Genomic DNA, 13,771 nt, shown 5'->3' on the forward strand with positions numbered 1-13,771 from the left:
TCATATGGGATGAGTTTCATGACATTACAGACAAATTTTGAGTTGTTGTGGAGAAGTTTTAAGACATTTAGGTCAAATTCTAAACCTCTAAAGAGGTCTGTCATTTTGGACTAATTTGGGACAAGATTTAACTTGTTCAGGACAGGGTCTGAGTCATTTTGAACAAGTTTCAAGACACTCTAAACGGGTTTTGGGTCATTCTGGAGAGGTTTTTTTTGCCTCTTTTGGACAAATCTCGACCCATTTGGGACAAGTTTTAAATTGTGTAGGACCCAGTCTGACCAATTTTTGGCATTTTAGACAAACTGAGTAATTTTGGACCAGTTTTGGGGCATTTTGAAAGGGTTGTTGTCATTTTGGACTCATTTAGGACAAGGCTCAAGACATTTTGAACAAGTTTCAACTGAAAAAGCAAACCTTCTTCTGCCGTAAACCTCATAATCACAACACTGAACGCAGCAATTTACCCATCAAAAAACTATTTTCTTGACAGCAAAGCTGTTTTGGAACTGCTGAGTTTCATTTAGGCAGAGATGAAATCAAAAACATGTTCTATTTTGATCAAATCTAAGCAATTAGCTACTTCATTTTGCATTGTATAGGCTCTGCAGTAAGTTTGAGTACAGTAAAGTGTCTTACAATCCACAAAAAGACAGAACCCATATTTGCTGGTTTAAAATTCCATCTAAAATGCAGGAGGTGACTGCAGTACTATTAAAGCCACAAAGAGGGGCTTATAATGAAGTGCACAAACAAGGACAAGAGGCCTATGAGGTGTAATTGTCAGATTACTCTGCCTCATGAATATGCAGCGTTGGAGCAGATCCAGACAGGAGGAGAGCCTCGCCTTCACCTTGACAGCTACTACAGCTCACTAAAGCCGAGCACGTTCACAACCTCCCGACCGTTTTCAAACAGCAGCAGCAGATTTACCGGGTTTAAGCAGAGTGGAGGAAAGAAAAGGAAAGGTTAAAGCCGGGGGAGGAGGAATGTGATGAGAGGGGTTCTAAACGGAGAGGAATTTATCTGGATTTGACTAAATGTGGACAAGTGTTTTTAAAAACCGATCTGTAGCACGGACAACAAAAGAGGAATTAGTTTGAAGCAGTTTTGTCTTGATTAGTAAAAATGTAAGTGGAGAAACTGGTCATTTTCACGATTGTAGTCATTCCCCTAAATAGATCAGACATAAGAAAAGGAATCATTTTTATTTAAAATTATAAAAGTGCCCATTTAATCTATTGTTGACATGTTTCTAGTGAACTGAAATCAATTAATATGCTAAGTAGGGATGGACAATCATAACTTCTGCGGTTAAGACGAGCTAATAAAGGTGTTAATGCATAAATATGGCACATTTTAAATGTCAGCTGAAGCAGTTTTCTTATTTTTCCCAATGGATGCAATTTTAAAAATGTATTTCATCTCCCAGCAGGACATGACAATAAAACAGGTATATTAATATGTTTATTACACTACTACTAGAGAGACCTTATATCGTCTGCAGTTGGGTTGAAAAGTTAGAAAATGTGTATAAATCACTATTAGGACTCGGCCAAAATGAGTGAGAAAACAGCAGTCCATCAAAAATCTGCAAAAATCAAATACTGTCAAAAAATATGAGCAACAATTTGTCTTTTATGTGATCATTTAGAAATCATACAAACAAATAGTTCACACATAGCTTTTAGCTTTATTTAGGATTTATTTGACTTTATTTTTTGGTATTTCTTTGTATTTTCATTTGTATTTCATTAGATTTTATTTTATTTTAAAGCTTTGTATTTTAATCTATTTCCTTTAAATCTTCCTTTATTATTTATTTGATTTTTTGTATTTGTATTTTCATTCGTATTTTGTATTTTTATTATTTTATTGGATTTGATTTTAATGCTTTGCATTTTAATCTATTTCCTTTAAATCTTCCTTTTATTTATTTGATTTTTTGTATTTTCGTTCATATTTTGTAACTGATTATTTTACTGGATTTTATTTTTATGTTCTGCATTTTAATCTATTTCCTTTAACTTTCTTTTTGTCTTCTGTCTCATTACTCGTCATCTATGAAACACTCTGAACTGAACTAAGTTGTATGAAACGTGTTCCACAGATAAAGCTGCCTGATTGATACCATGAGAGTTTCACGAGACTAATTTTAGCTGACAAAGCAACAATAACAGCTTCGTCATTTATCTAATTTCATCCGTTTTCCGACTGAAGGAGCGCGTTTAATTCCTGTGATGCAGCTGAGAAGTTACGCAACGTCCACGGTCATTCTGGCACTAATGGCCGAGGGTGAGGATGACGGAGGGGGAGGAAAGGGAGGGATGAGGGTGAGGAAAGTGGCAGAGCGCTGTAGCTACCTCTTCCTGGCGAGCGCCGGCGTGCCCCACGGCGAGGGCAGCGAGGTCTCATGAGTCAGGCAGGGAGGCACCTGCTCCGCACGACTGCATGGCAGCACATCCACACAGACAGAAAGGAGGGGAATAACAACAATAACACATCCAAAAACACAATCAGTCATGCACATATACCCAGAAACACACATGTGCACACACACGCAGCCGTGCAGATGGGCCAGACCGAGGATGAACAGCCAGATGTTAGAGGAAGAAACAGAGAAAAGAGAGAAAAAAGAGGGAAAGAAGTTGTTAGTGAGAAAGCAGACAAAGAAAACAGGATCAGAGCTCCAGCTGGGCGTCATGCACAAAACCAGCCAGATGTAAACAAGAGGCTCCAAGACAGAAACTAACACACTGGAGAGCAGCGCTCCCCAAACCAAGAATCACCTCCTAAAAGCCACTTCATAGACCTGCTTTAATGTGAAGTTCACTAGTTTTAGTGTTCTATTCTGGATGATGTCCTGTTTATTTCAAATATTCTCTCTTTGCTTTATTTTGATTTTCAGCAGATTAATTTAACGGACGTCATCCAAGGAGGATTCCACTTGGCTTTACCACAGTGGTGAAGGTGATTAAAAAGTTGAAAGAAACGGGCAGTGTCATGGACGAACCCCGTTCTGGACGACCAAATATACTGACAGCCAATAGAAACTTTGAGGTAGAAACGTACGCAGAATTCTACTTGTAGGGGGGTTGTAATTATTCATTGTGGATTTACTGATGATCTAGTGCCCTGGTAGTTGAGATAATGATGAGTTGTCATTTTGTCATGATTCATTGCACATGGGTTGGTCACTTTGCAAAAGTGAACCAAATACACTCCAAGCAATACTCAGTGAGTATCTGCACAATTTGAGAATGGGTTTGAAGGCCTATATAAAGGCCCAAAAGAGGCCACCATTGTTAGTCCAGTGAACAGCATCATGCCGCGTCTATCACATGAACAACGTCTCCGGGCACTGGGTATGGTGGAGGCCGCTTTGAGCTACAGTGATGTAGCCAGGCGTATGGGCTGTTCCCAACCCACAATCAGAAGCCTGGTCCAAAGCATTGCTGCCTGCATCCAAGCAAATGGAGGCCATACTCGGTATTGACTGTTGTGACTTTGTGTTTGGCAGGTGTCGTTTCCTTTTGTGAAATTCTTTATTTTGAAATCATTCTTGAAACTTTAGATTTTTGTTTCTGTATGCTAATATGCTAAACAAATGATTCATGTGGAGAAAATCCAGTTTCGGGCTTCAAAATAAAAATTATGTTGAAAAATATGGTCTCAAAGTTTTTAATGACTGTCAGTGCATATCAGGAGAAACTGAAGAATTAGTCATGGCTGAAAAAATCATTTCCCCAACGCTACCCCTACTAAGTCTAACTCTATCTTTCCATATGTCCATCCTTCACGTCCACTAAGAGGCACCAGTTCAACTCTTTCTTCATATTTAATCTGTGGAGGCAAAATGATTTCCTATGTGTCCAGACTTTAGGGACTCCCTGTATACTGCATCAATGAGTGCACACTTTGAGGGAGTTGCTTGAGTTCGTACTTTCGGTAAAAAATATGTAGCCCAAATCTTAACCAGTTTTAGATCATTAATTCAATACTGAAGATCTCCATTTTCACTAAATGTCATCTTCAGGCTTCATCATAATGGACTTTGGAATGAAAACATGTGGAAGGAGGTTTGATTGTAATTATCAAGAAAAGAAAAGAGGAACCTGAACACATCTTCACTTCAGTCCGGCTTCACTTTATGTGATCACAAAGAACAAACAGGCAACAATTTGTCTTTCACTTGCTGCTTGATATTTCTTGTTTGTGAAGGTGTCACAGTGGCGCTGAATTTCTGAATATTTGAGAAACATGACTATTTCCAGCGTCATGACAAGACTGTGTAGTTTCTTTGCTTTCCTTCAGGTTTCAGCTTTCAGCCGCCTCGGTTCATCCACGTGAGTCTCAGATGAAGAGGTCGACTGAACAGGAGCAGCGACCGGCTCGGATAAACACAGCTGTGGACCAGATTCACACTTTAAGAGCAAAGAGAAGCGCCTGGCTGAGCTGACACTACACAAAACTGGACTGTTCTGAAAGTTTGTGTGGTGGATTTTACTTCAGTTTTTACATTTTAGTATAAAACTGTAAATACGTTTCAGCGTCGACCGTCACTGCAGCTGAGAGCAACATTAAACCCGGCAAAGCGACCTGGTTTTAATCATATCTGCAGCTAATAATCAATTATGTTGACTTACGTTGGGAGTTTTTAGCCAAGTTCTAGGTAAAGGGGAAAAAGAAGTGTGGTTTCTGACATGCTGCTGTAATCAAAGAACATGTGGCTGCAATCTGATGAACTCAATCTAAAGGCTCCTTCATGCTCTTGTTTTGTTTTGCAGTAACTATTGAAAAACAATAGTGATTGCTACATGCTGCTTCATCCTGTTTCGCTTATTTACACTCAAAGAAACGACCCTTGTGGCCTGATTTATGGTGTAATATCCTCTATAGGTTACCAACAGGCTCTTAACTCACACAAAACCCTTGGAAATAATATCTGTTACTTGCTTGGAACGGAGAAGTGATAAAAAACTGCCACAGGCCCTTTTAGCTGCAAGTAAAAAAAATATTACAAGAAAATGGCTAACTACTGCTCCACCCTCTCCTTTTTGAAATATTTAGCATGGAAAAGTTGACCTATATTTTAAATATAAGGAAAGACAAATTTTATGACATTTGGAATAAATGGATCAATTACATTGCTCAAATGAGACCAGAATTTTTATGACTTCTCCGAGTGGTTTTGACCAAAGGTGCTTTTATACGTATCTTTATTTATGTATTACTATTTTTTTAAATGCCATACTGTAGGCTCCCCTTTGAAGTTCGTAGTTCCAATTTTGTTTTTTTTTGTTTCTGTTTTTTTTGGTTTTGCATTCTGCTTCTATGTTCGAATTGTTCATTTTTGTTTGTATATTGGCAATGTGTGAGGGGAATTGATCTCCAGCTTTTTAAAGAGAAGATATTAAAAAGGTAAAATTTTTGTTAAAGGCGATTTTACACTAGAGGAAAATTCTCCCACGCAACTTACTTTAAAAAAAAAAAAGGAAAGAAATGTTGAATAAGTATTAAGATGTACATGTCTTTGTAATTTTACTCTTTCCAAATAAATATATATATAAAAAAAAAGGAAAGAAATGTTGAATAAGTATTAAGATGTACATGTCTTTGTAATTTTACTCTTTCCAAATAAATATATATATATAAAAAAAGGAAAGAAATGTTGAATAAGTATTAAGATGTACATGTCTTTGTAATTTTACTCTTTCCAAATAAATATATATATATAAAAAAAAAAGGAAATAATATCTGCCACTATTGTGTAAGCAAAACAGACAAAATTCTTAGTCTACACATCTAGATTTTGGCATTAGGCCTTTAAATAACACCACACTAGACTCATACACTCTGCTACCAGTCTAACGCTGACGCTGTTTTTTTTACAGATTTAGAGTGGTTTATTTGAGTACGTGTCCATCTTTAAGGCTGTAGATTGAAGTTTGTGGTGCTGTTAAGACGTTTAGCATTGTCTTTAAAAAATATGGCTAAATATGAACAACAACACATAACACTTGTGTAGCACTTTTCAACACCCTTAAATATGTTTTACAAAGTAGAAATAACAAACAGCAGCACAAACTTCATTCTCCACAACAATCTCACAGCTGAAACTCTCTTAAACTGCATTACTTTTCCCCTCTGTACCTCATAAACTGACATCTAAGTGCACTTCTAACTTCCTCGTCAATAGCAGACTTTCCCACTTGGCGCTACATAAATAAGCATCCCCACGTTCACTCTAAGGGTCCAGACGCTCGGTTCCTGCGCCCCACTGACCTGTCGAAGGAGTCGGTGGCCATCTTGTACAGGTAGATGAAGAGCTTGCTGCAGTGTTTGAGCGTTGGACACACGCTGTCTCCTGCACAGCCCCCGGCGGCCGCCTCGTCCTCCAGCAGCCTCTGGAAGGGCTGAGCGTTGGAGGGGAACACGCCGGTGGGACCCAGCTTCTTGGTGTCGGAGAAACAGCCCAGCAGCCTGCAGGACGGAGGGAAACCGGTGAGAAGACGAGGAGAGATTTGATCTTCAAGAGGACAATTAATTTCATAAAAAACATTGAAGGTGTCCAAAACCGTCGCCTGGTTTTGGACTTTGATGCTCTGGTGAAAAAAAAAAAAAACATTTCAGAACTTTTCTATTATCCTGCATCTATGCTACAGCAGTTAAATATGACTAATCAAAGCATATCTTTTCTAATTGTTGGGGCATTTCTAACCTATTTAATGCTTAAATGGTGGCTCACAAAAGTGCTTGGTGCGTTATTTCCACACAATATAGTGATTATTAGGGCACCACATCCACTTTACTGATGATAAATTGCATTTCATGTCTTTATATTTGTATTCTGCGCAGTGACGGTAAGACTGTAGGTAATCTAAACTCTAAAACTTCTCTGTACGGCTCATTTAAGTACATTTTTTCCCTTTTATTGTGTTTTTTTGTCCTGTACATGCTTTTATTTTTCTTATTTAGCTTCTTTCTGCTGTGTTATACATCAATTATTCTATAAAATCGGCATGCATTTTACTCACCTGGCTGTACTGTTTTGGATTTATCAAGCTAAAAAAAATTTAATTTATTTTTGTGGTAATTTATGTTCGATCTTTTACGTGTTTATGTCTTTTCCTTTTGCCTGAATGGGACTTTGAACAACCTAAGCAGCTACTGAAATGAACTCGCTTGCTTTTAATATTTGACTAAACTGTGGAAAAATAAAAGCGGTTACGATACATAAATCCATTACAGACGCATTATTAAAGGTATGAAGCGAGTGCTGATGCAATTATGGACGACTGACCCCAGGGGATAAATACTCATTAAAAAACAGCACTGCGATGTTAATTTAGTGGAGTTTTTCCAGAACTTTCAGTCAGAATGTGTGGCCTCCATAAGCAGTGAATCCAAGTTTAAAAGCAAGTTCAATCGTGATGAAGTCCACAGAATGAGATTAAAAACACCCAAATACACACAATGCATGTTTAGGGAGAAACCCTAAACTTCCACTCAGTACGATGAAATAAATCCTCTTAATGACAAAAAAAACTAACTGAACCCAAACTTTACATTACTAATTCACAGCTTCTTTAATTTTCTACCAGAGAAGGAAGAAAAGCAAATACACAGAGTTAAATGTGACGAGGCGGATTCGTAGAGGATTCAGAGAACAGACGATCGTCGCTCACCTCACGGCGTCCGCCAGCTTCTCGTACTGGATCTCCGTTCTGAAGAAGTGCGAGTTGGCCGGTTCGTAGCGCATGGCGGCGGTCAGCGTGCAGAAAACGGTGTGCAGCAGCTCGAACACCTGGTTCTGGTTGACCCGCTCCCAGCCGTGTCGAGGCGGCTGGCACAGCGAGCGCTCCATGGCGACCAGCAGCGACGTGACGTAGACGAAGCCGCCCACTTTACGGAACACCGTCCGGGTGCGGTGACTCTCCCGTAGCACCGCTAGCAAAGCCTGAGGAGGAGGAAAACCAGAATATTTAGGCCTTATCGCATTTATGGCAGTCAAAACATTCAAGTTCAGGAAGCTGCAGTCAATTCCAGCCATTTTCAGTACAAAAAAAATCGCTAATATTCTATTTTTAAATTAAAAAAATGACGAAAAATACAGGGAATATTGGACGCGCATCGCGAGGTGCATTTCCTTGAAAACGACCGATTCGTGGATTTTATACCGACTTCAGGACATGTTTTGGACAAAATAGTTTACTGGCTTGTGTCATCTGGATGTAAAAGGTTGGATTATGGCCGTTTTTTGTGGAATCTTTTCATCTGTGTGTAATAATGAACCCGGAAATGTGAGTCGCGCTGTGTGCGTTGAAGCCGTGTATAGAGAACGGATGGATGGATATTCGTTTTTGTCGGACAAATGTGTTTTTCTCACCCGCTGTGGTAATCGCATCTGAAAGTGGTTTATACCGGCGGATTCATGAGAATCTAAGCTTTCCATCGGCGTATAGTGTTTGTATAATGGCGTTTGCAGCCGTCGGACATTCTTGAAATTCCTATGCAAATTAGTAGGTGTACCGCCGGCGGTACACTGAAGCTTAAGGGACGCACAAGATGCCACATAATTTATCTTGAAAAACCGCGCATGCTGTATTTCAAATCTTCTGTATAATTTTTTATATTTCACATAGCACAACAATTTCCTTCAGGATTTATAAAGTTTTATCCCATTTGTTCACATGTAACTCAATTATTCTCTCCCATGTCTTTCACATCATTTATTTTTCCGTCGCCTCATTCAGTCACATTTTCTCGCGGTGACATATTTAAGAGCCCCTCAGGGGTTTTTTTGTGCCTCGTTTCTTTTCTCTCCTACATTTTTCTACAAGTTTTATGGTTCCACATTTGCAAGCAACCTCAACTGAAACATCAAACTGTAACCCAGAAATGAGTCTGGGGAAATAAAAACAGCCCGAGAACACAGAATGACAGTGACAGGAGAAGGTTTTTAATAAGAGGCTGAATGATGGAGGAAAAGCCTGCCATCGGCAGCAGATGAAGGTTTTGAGCGGCTCAGGTGAAGTAAAGGAACACAGCAGGGAAAACGGATAATAATACCAACGGAGGTTTCTTAGTATTTAAAATTTCTATCCTGTCTCTGAAATATTTATTTTCAAACTTCTCTTTTTGACACATAAAATGTCAGAATGATGGGGTGAAAATACATCCCAGTAGTTATTATTTTACTGTACATACGACACCTGTTTTTCTAGATTTTACAATAAATAGTAAGTGTAGCCGAAAACCTTCAGCACAAAACAAGTGCTAATGTTATTCAGACTGCCTCATTAGTCGTGTGAATCCCACAAAGATTTAAAAAGCAAAAAGGCAGCTTAGCATTACAGAAAAGTCTAATTACTTCCTCAAATGTACCCACTTTCCACAGCCTGTGGCATCAAAGCATGCAGGTATTTATGATTTTATCATATGATTTTTCCTGATGCTGAAGAAAAATCATAAGCAAGAAAATGCTAAGAATAGGAGACTGACATAGCAATTCAACTTTTTAGCCATTTGTTGCTCGATTTACTCAAACACAACGGACATTTTTAGTTATTAACCCGTTGCGCTTCACCGGCCCGCCCGCATGACGCTTTGAGATCTGCATAAGCATTTCCTTAAATGTCTGAATCTGCAAACTCATTGATAGAAACATTACACACCCATGGAAAGCTTAGATTCTCATGAATCCACCGGTATAAACCACTTTCAGATGTGATTACCACAGCGGGTAATATAAACACATTTCTCCAACAAACAACAAACAACATAAACAGCACAACTCACCCTTGAAGGCTCCTAACTAGTCACAGATGAAAATATTCCACAAAAAAACGGCCATAATCCAACCATGGACATTCAGACAAAACAAGCCCAGGGTTCTCGCCAGCGCATTTCAGCGTAACGGCCCGTTACGCATGCGCGTTCCTCACTGTTGTGCGTGCGCGTGCAGAAGGACCTGCCGTTACGCTGAAAAAAAATCCTGGTGAGAACCCTGAAGCCAGGAAAATATTTTGTCCAAAACATGTCTTGAAATCAGTAAACAATCCACAAATAGCTAGTTTTCGTGAACGTGCACCTCGCGCTGCGTATCCCATATTTAGGATAGGCTACAGCACCCACCGCAACCCTAGTGAGGATAAAGCGGTGTATAGAGAATGGATGGATGGATATTAGCGAACTTCAGCAGAAATTTCAGGCGACATGGTCAGACTTGACAGGAAAATGCTGTCATTTAAGGTAAAATAGACTCATTTCCTTTCCTCTTTGCAGTTTGAGCATAGCTACTGTCGTCTGCAGTCATGTCTCATAATAAACCTTGATTTGTGCAGTCATATAACCCCTGGTTAATGTCTGCGTCTCCAATATGAGTCACTGTGAGTAATGCTGGAGGATTTTTGCATCTGATTCATTGGATTCGTCAAAAAAAAGAAAGAGAGAGACTACTTTGACCTAAATGCTAATATCAACTAACATGCTAAGACCAGGTAGCTATGATGTTCACACTGTTTAGCATCTTGTTTTAACGTATTATCGAGCTAACTATGGCTAGTTAGTATAAGAAACAAGCAAAACAAATATGTTAAATACAGAGAATAACATGAATTTTATTAGAAAATTGCTCATAAATCAAAGTATTAGACAAACTAATAACTAACATGGAAAGACCAGACAGCTATGATGTTTAAACTGTTTAGCATCTTGTTTTAGCATACTATCAAGCTAACTATTGCTAATTGGTACAACAAACAAACCAAACAAATATTAAAACACAGAGACTAAGAGGACTTTTGATTAGAAAGTATTAAACTAACTAGACTGAGCTGTCAATAATGATTTGTTTGGTTTATAAAATGTCAGAAAACAGTGAAAAACATCAATCATTGGTCTCCAAAACCCAAGACGACTTGTTCAAATGTCTTTTTTTTTTTTGCTCCACAACCCAAAGAAATTCAGCTTACTGTCATTAAAGAAGAAAGAACCAGAATATACTCAAGTTTAAGAAGTCGGAATCAGAGAATTTAGACTTTTTAAGATAACTCAAACCAATTCAGCAAGCATCAAAACGACTCATCTAATAATAATATTGTTGCCGGATTGAGCGGCAAATAATGATTTGTTGTGCTACTAAAATGTCAGAAAACAGTGAATTATTTGTTCCCAAACCCAGGATGGCTTGTTCAATGTCTAGTTTTGTCCACAAATCAAAGATATGAAGTTTATTGTCATAAAAGAGGAAAGAAACCACAAAATATTCAGGTTAAAGAAGCTGGAATCAGAGAATTTAGACCTTTAAGAGGACTCAAACCAATTAAGCAAGCATCAAAGCGACCTATTGTGATCATTCAGAAATCACCAAACTGATTAGAAGATATCTTCAGGGCAGGGGCAATACTTTGAGCAGTAAAAGTTAAGATATTTCCTTAAAAATGACAAATCTGAACCATATGAAGCCACTAGAGGAAAGATCAGCAGGTCACTAGATACGAGGATTAATTCTCTGGGACTAACGGAATATTTGTACCAAATTTAACACCACCCTATGTAATATTAGCTGAAATATTTCAGCCTGAACTAATGGCAGACCGACTCTCCATAGAGTCACACCAATAGCATGGCTAAGAGGACAGTAAGTGGATCTTGTCAAACAATCTTTTAGAAAAGGTCAAGAATCTGCTTTCATGCTCCAGTTTTCCACTCATCTCTCAGCATTTATCTGCTGTGCCTCCTGTTTCACGACGGCTTCAGCCACTGCTGCAGCCCGAAAACTAACTTGGATCTATAATAATGCCTCCCGCTGGGTGGACGGAGCATAAAAGAGAAGTAAAAAAACGGTGATATGTTGCGCCACTGAGCCAGCTGTTTCCTGCTCCAGAACACTCCGACTCCGACTCAGCAGAACGTTTTATAAACCAATCACAGGATGTCAAAGACGTCCTCTTCCTGTCCTCTGAGGTGGGAAACTACCGCCAGGATCCGACCGTTAAAGTTTAGGTTTGGGGTGTTAACTTCACCGGCCTTGAGGATTAAATTCAACACATCAGGGGGCTCGGCTGAGACACTACATCTATAAACGGGCACTTTTCACGAGCTAAACTCTCACATCTGTTTGTGGAGTTGTTATTGACGGTACATAAACCTCGACGAAGAGCGAAGGAGTAAATTATTTCACCCAAACGAGATTCGATATGAGTTCTCTGCAGCGGGAGATAATTAAAATCCCTGATTAGCGAAACAGGAGGGAAATGCTGACGGGTTAATCCAGCCGAAGCCCTCAGAAGGCCTGAGAATTACCTCGTCTGAGAGGGGCGAATCTGAAAATGCAATTATGCTACAGAAAATGAGCCGCCGTCTCATCCTGTGCGCGCGGATCATATATGCTTTTATGTGCGCCGTACACTCAGTGAACCTGGTCTGAAGCAATTACTGCACGCACGGCTTCAAATGCATATTGATTTTTAAAGTTCCAGACTTTTCTTTCTGCAGCGTTCTCACTGAAATTCACCGACTCGCTGCTGTTATCATCTTACTGGGCTCTTCTCGGGCGCACACAGGAGGATATTTCTTTACAAAAAACAACATTTAAGTCTATTTTGTGATGTCAGAGATGTTTGATGATGCTTGTGATGTCCAAACATGCAGATAACCTCAAATTTTTTCGAATTCTTGTTAATTGCAGTTTACTCAAAACAAATCTCGGAAAATTTAGATATTTTTAAGACGCAGTAAAACAAGATAAACACATGTAAGTCTGATTAAGACACTTCAGTGTGGTCTGACTTCACACAAATCACAAGAAATATATCGGGGTCCCTACTTAATTCTGTTCTTACGGCACGACGCAACACAATTTTCGCCGCAAGTCAGAACTGACGTACCTATGTCACTCACCTACGCTAACGCTGGTAAAAGCATAATCTAGGACAAAACAAAAAGAGAAGCTTTAAAAAGAACACAAACAAAAGAAAGTGAGTGTAGCACAATCCAATGTGGGGTACAACCGGCAAATATATAAAAAAAAAGCCGTCTTCCTCGGAAATTTAATTTGAACCGTGCATCTTTTTACGTCCTAGATTCTGATTTTATCACTGTGTTAGTGTAGGTGAGTGACATAGCTACTGAGGTGCGACTTATGATGAAAATTGAATTACACCCCCTGTCAAAAGTTTAAGGACATTTTCTCATTCAAATAAATTAGAAAGTGTCCTACAACTTTTGACAGGGGGTGTACATCACACCATAGGAACAGAATTCCGACCCATAGCCAGCATAGCCAGAAAGGGATGTGTCAAAGTGATGCCAGCTCCATAAATTAAAGGTACTTAGCATTGCCTCCTAGCTAACAGTAAGTGAACATACTGCAGAGCTTCTTACCCTCAGGATGTCCGTCTTCAGCTGCAGTTCGCTGGACGGAGCAGAGTGCATGAGGCCCAGCAGGGTTCCCATGTCGTCGTCCCCGCTGGGCGACAGGACGAGCTGCTGGATGATGAGCAGGGCGTGTTCCCGACACTGACGGTACTTCACGATGTTGTGGACGCAGCGAGCGCCGCCGAACTCTCTGAACAGAGCTGGGGGGTGAAAGAAAAGAGGCAGAAAGTGTGTGAGTCTCTGATAAACACGATGAAACTGCAGGCACAAGGTATGAAACAAGATTAATGCGTGAGCAAGGACACGATGGTTCAAATGTCACCCAGACAGTTTCATTTTTTCCATGAAAAGTCACTTACTCATGTTTGTTTTCTGGGTAGATGATTTC

At 39.4% G+C, this 13,771-nt stretch overlaps 1 protein-coding gene across 5 annotated transcripts in view; it reads right to left on the bottom strand.

Moving 5' to 3' along the window:
* wdfy3 (WD repeat and FYVE domain containing 3) overlaps nucleotides 1–13,771 on the bottom strand; it is a 145,360-nt gene that overhangs the window by 73,272 nt on the left and 58,317 nt on the right. For 4 of the 5 annotated variants that reach the window (XM_051950393.1, XM_051950391.1, XM_051950392.1 and 1 more), the window contains exons 11-14: nucleotides 13,390–13,583; nucleotides 7,689–7,960; nucleotides 6,286–6,483; nucleotides 2,364–2,447 (exon numbers count right to left, since the gene is read on the bottom strand). In XM_051950393.1, coding sequence (XP_051806353.1) covers nucleotides 2,364–2,447; nucleotides 6,286–6,483; nucleotides 7,689–7,960; nucleotides 13,390–13,583 — 748 coding nt within the window. The remainder of the gene's footprint in view (nucleotides 1–2,363; nucleotides 2,448–6,285; nucleotides 6,484–7,688; nucleotides 7,961–13,389; nucleotides 13,584–13,771) is intronic. The other variant, XM_051950394.1, reaches the window with a different exon arrangement.

Source organism: Acanthochromis polyacanthus, chromosome 7, assembly GCF_021347895.1.
Source record: "Acanthochromis polyacanthus isolate Apoly-LR-REF ecotype Palm Island chromosome 7, KAUST_Apoly_ChrSc, whole genome shotgun sequence".
NCBI lineage: Eukaryota > Metazoa > Chordata > Actinopteri > Pomacentridae > Acanthochromis > Acanthochromis polyacanthus.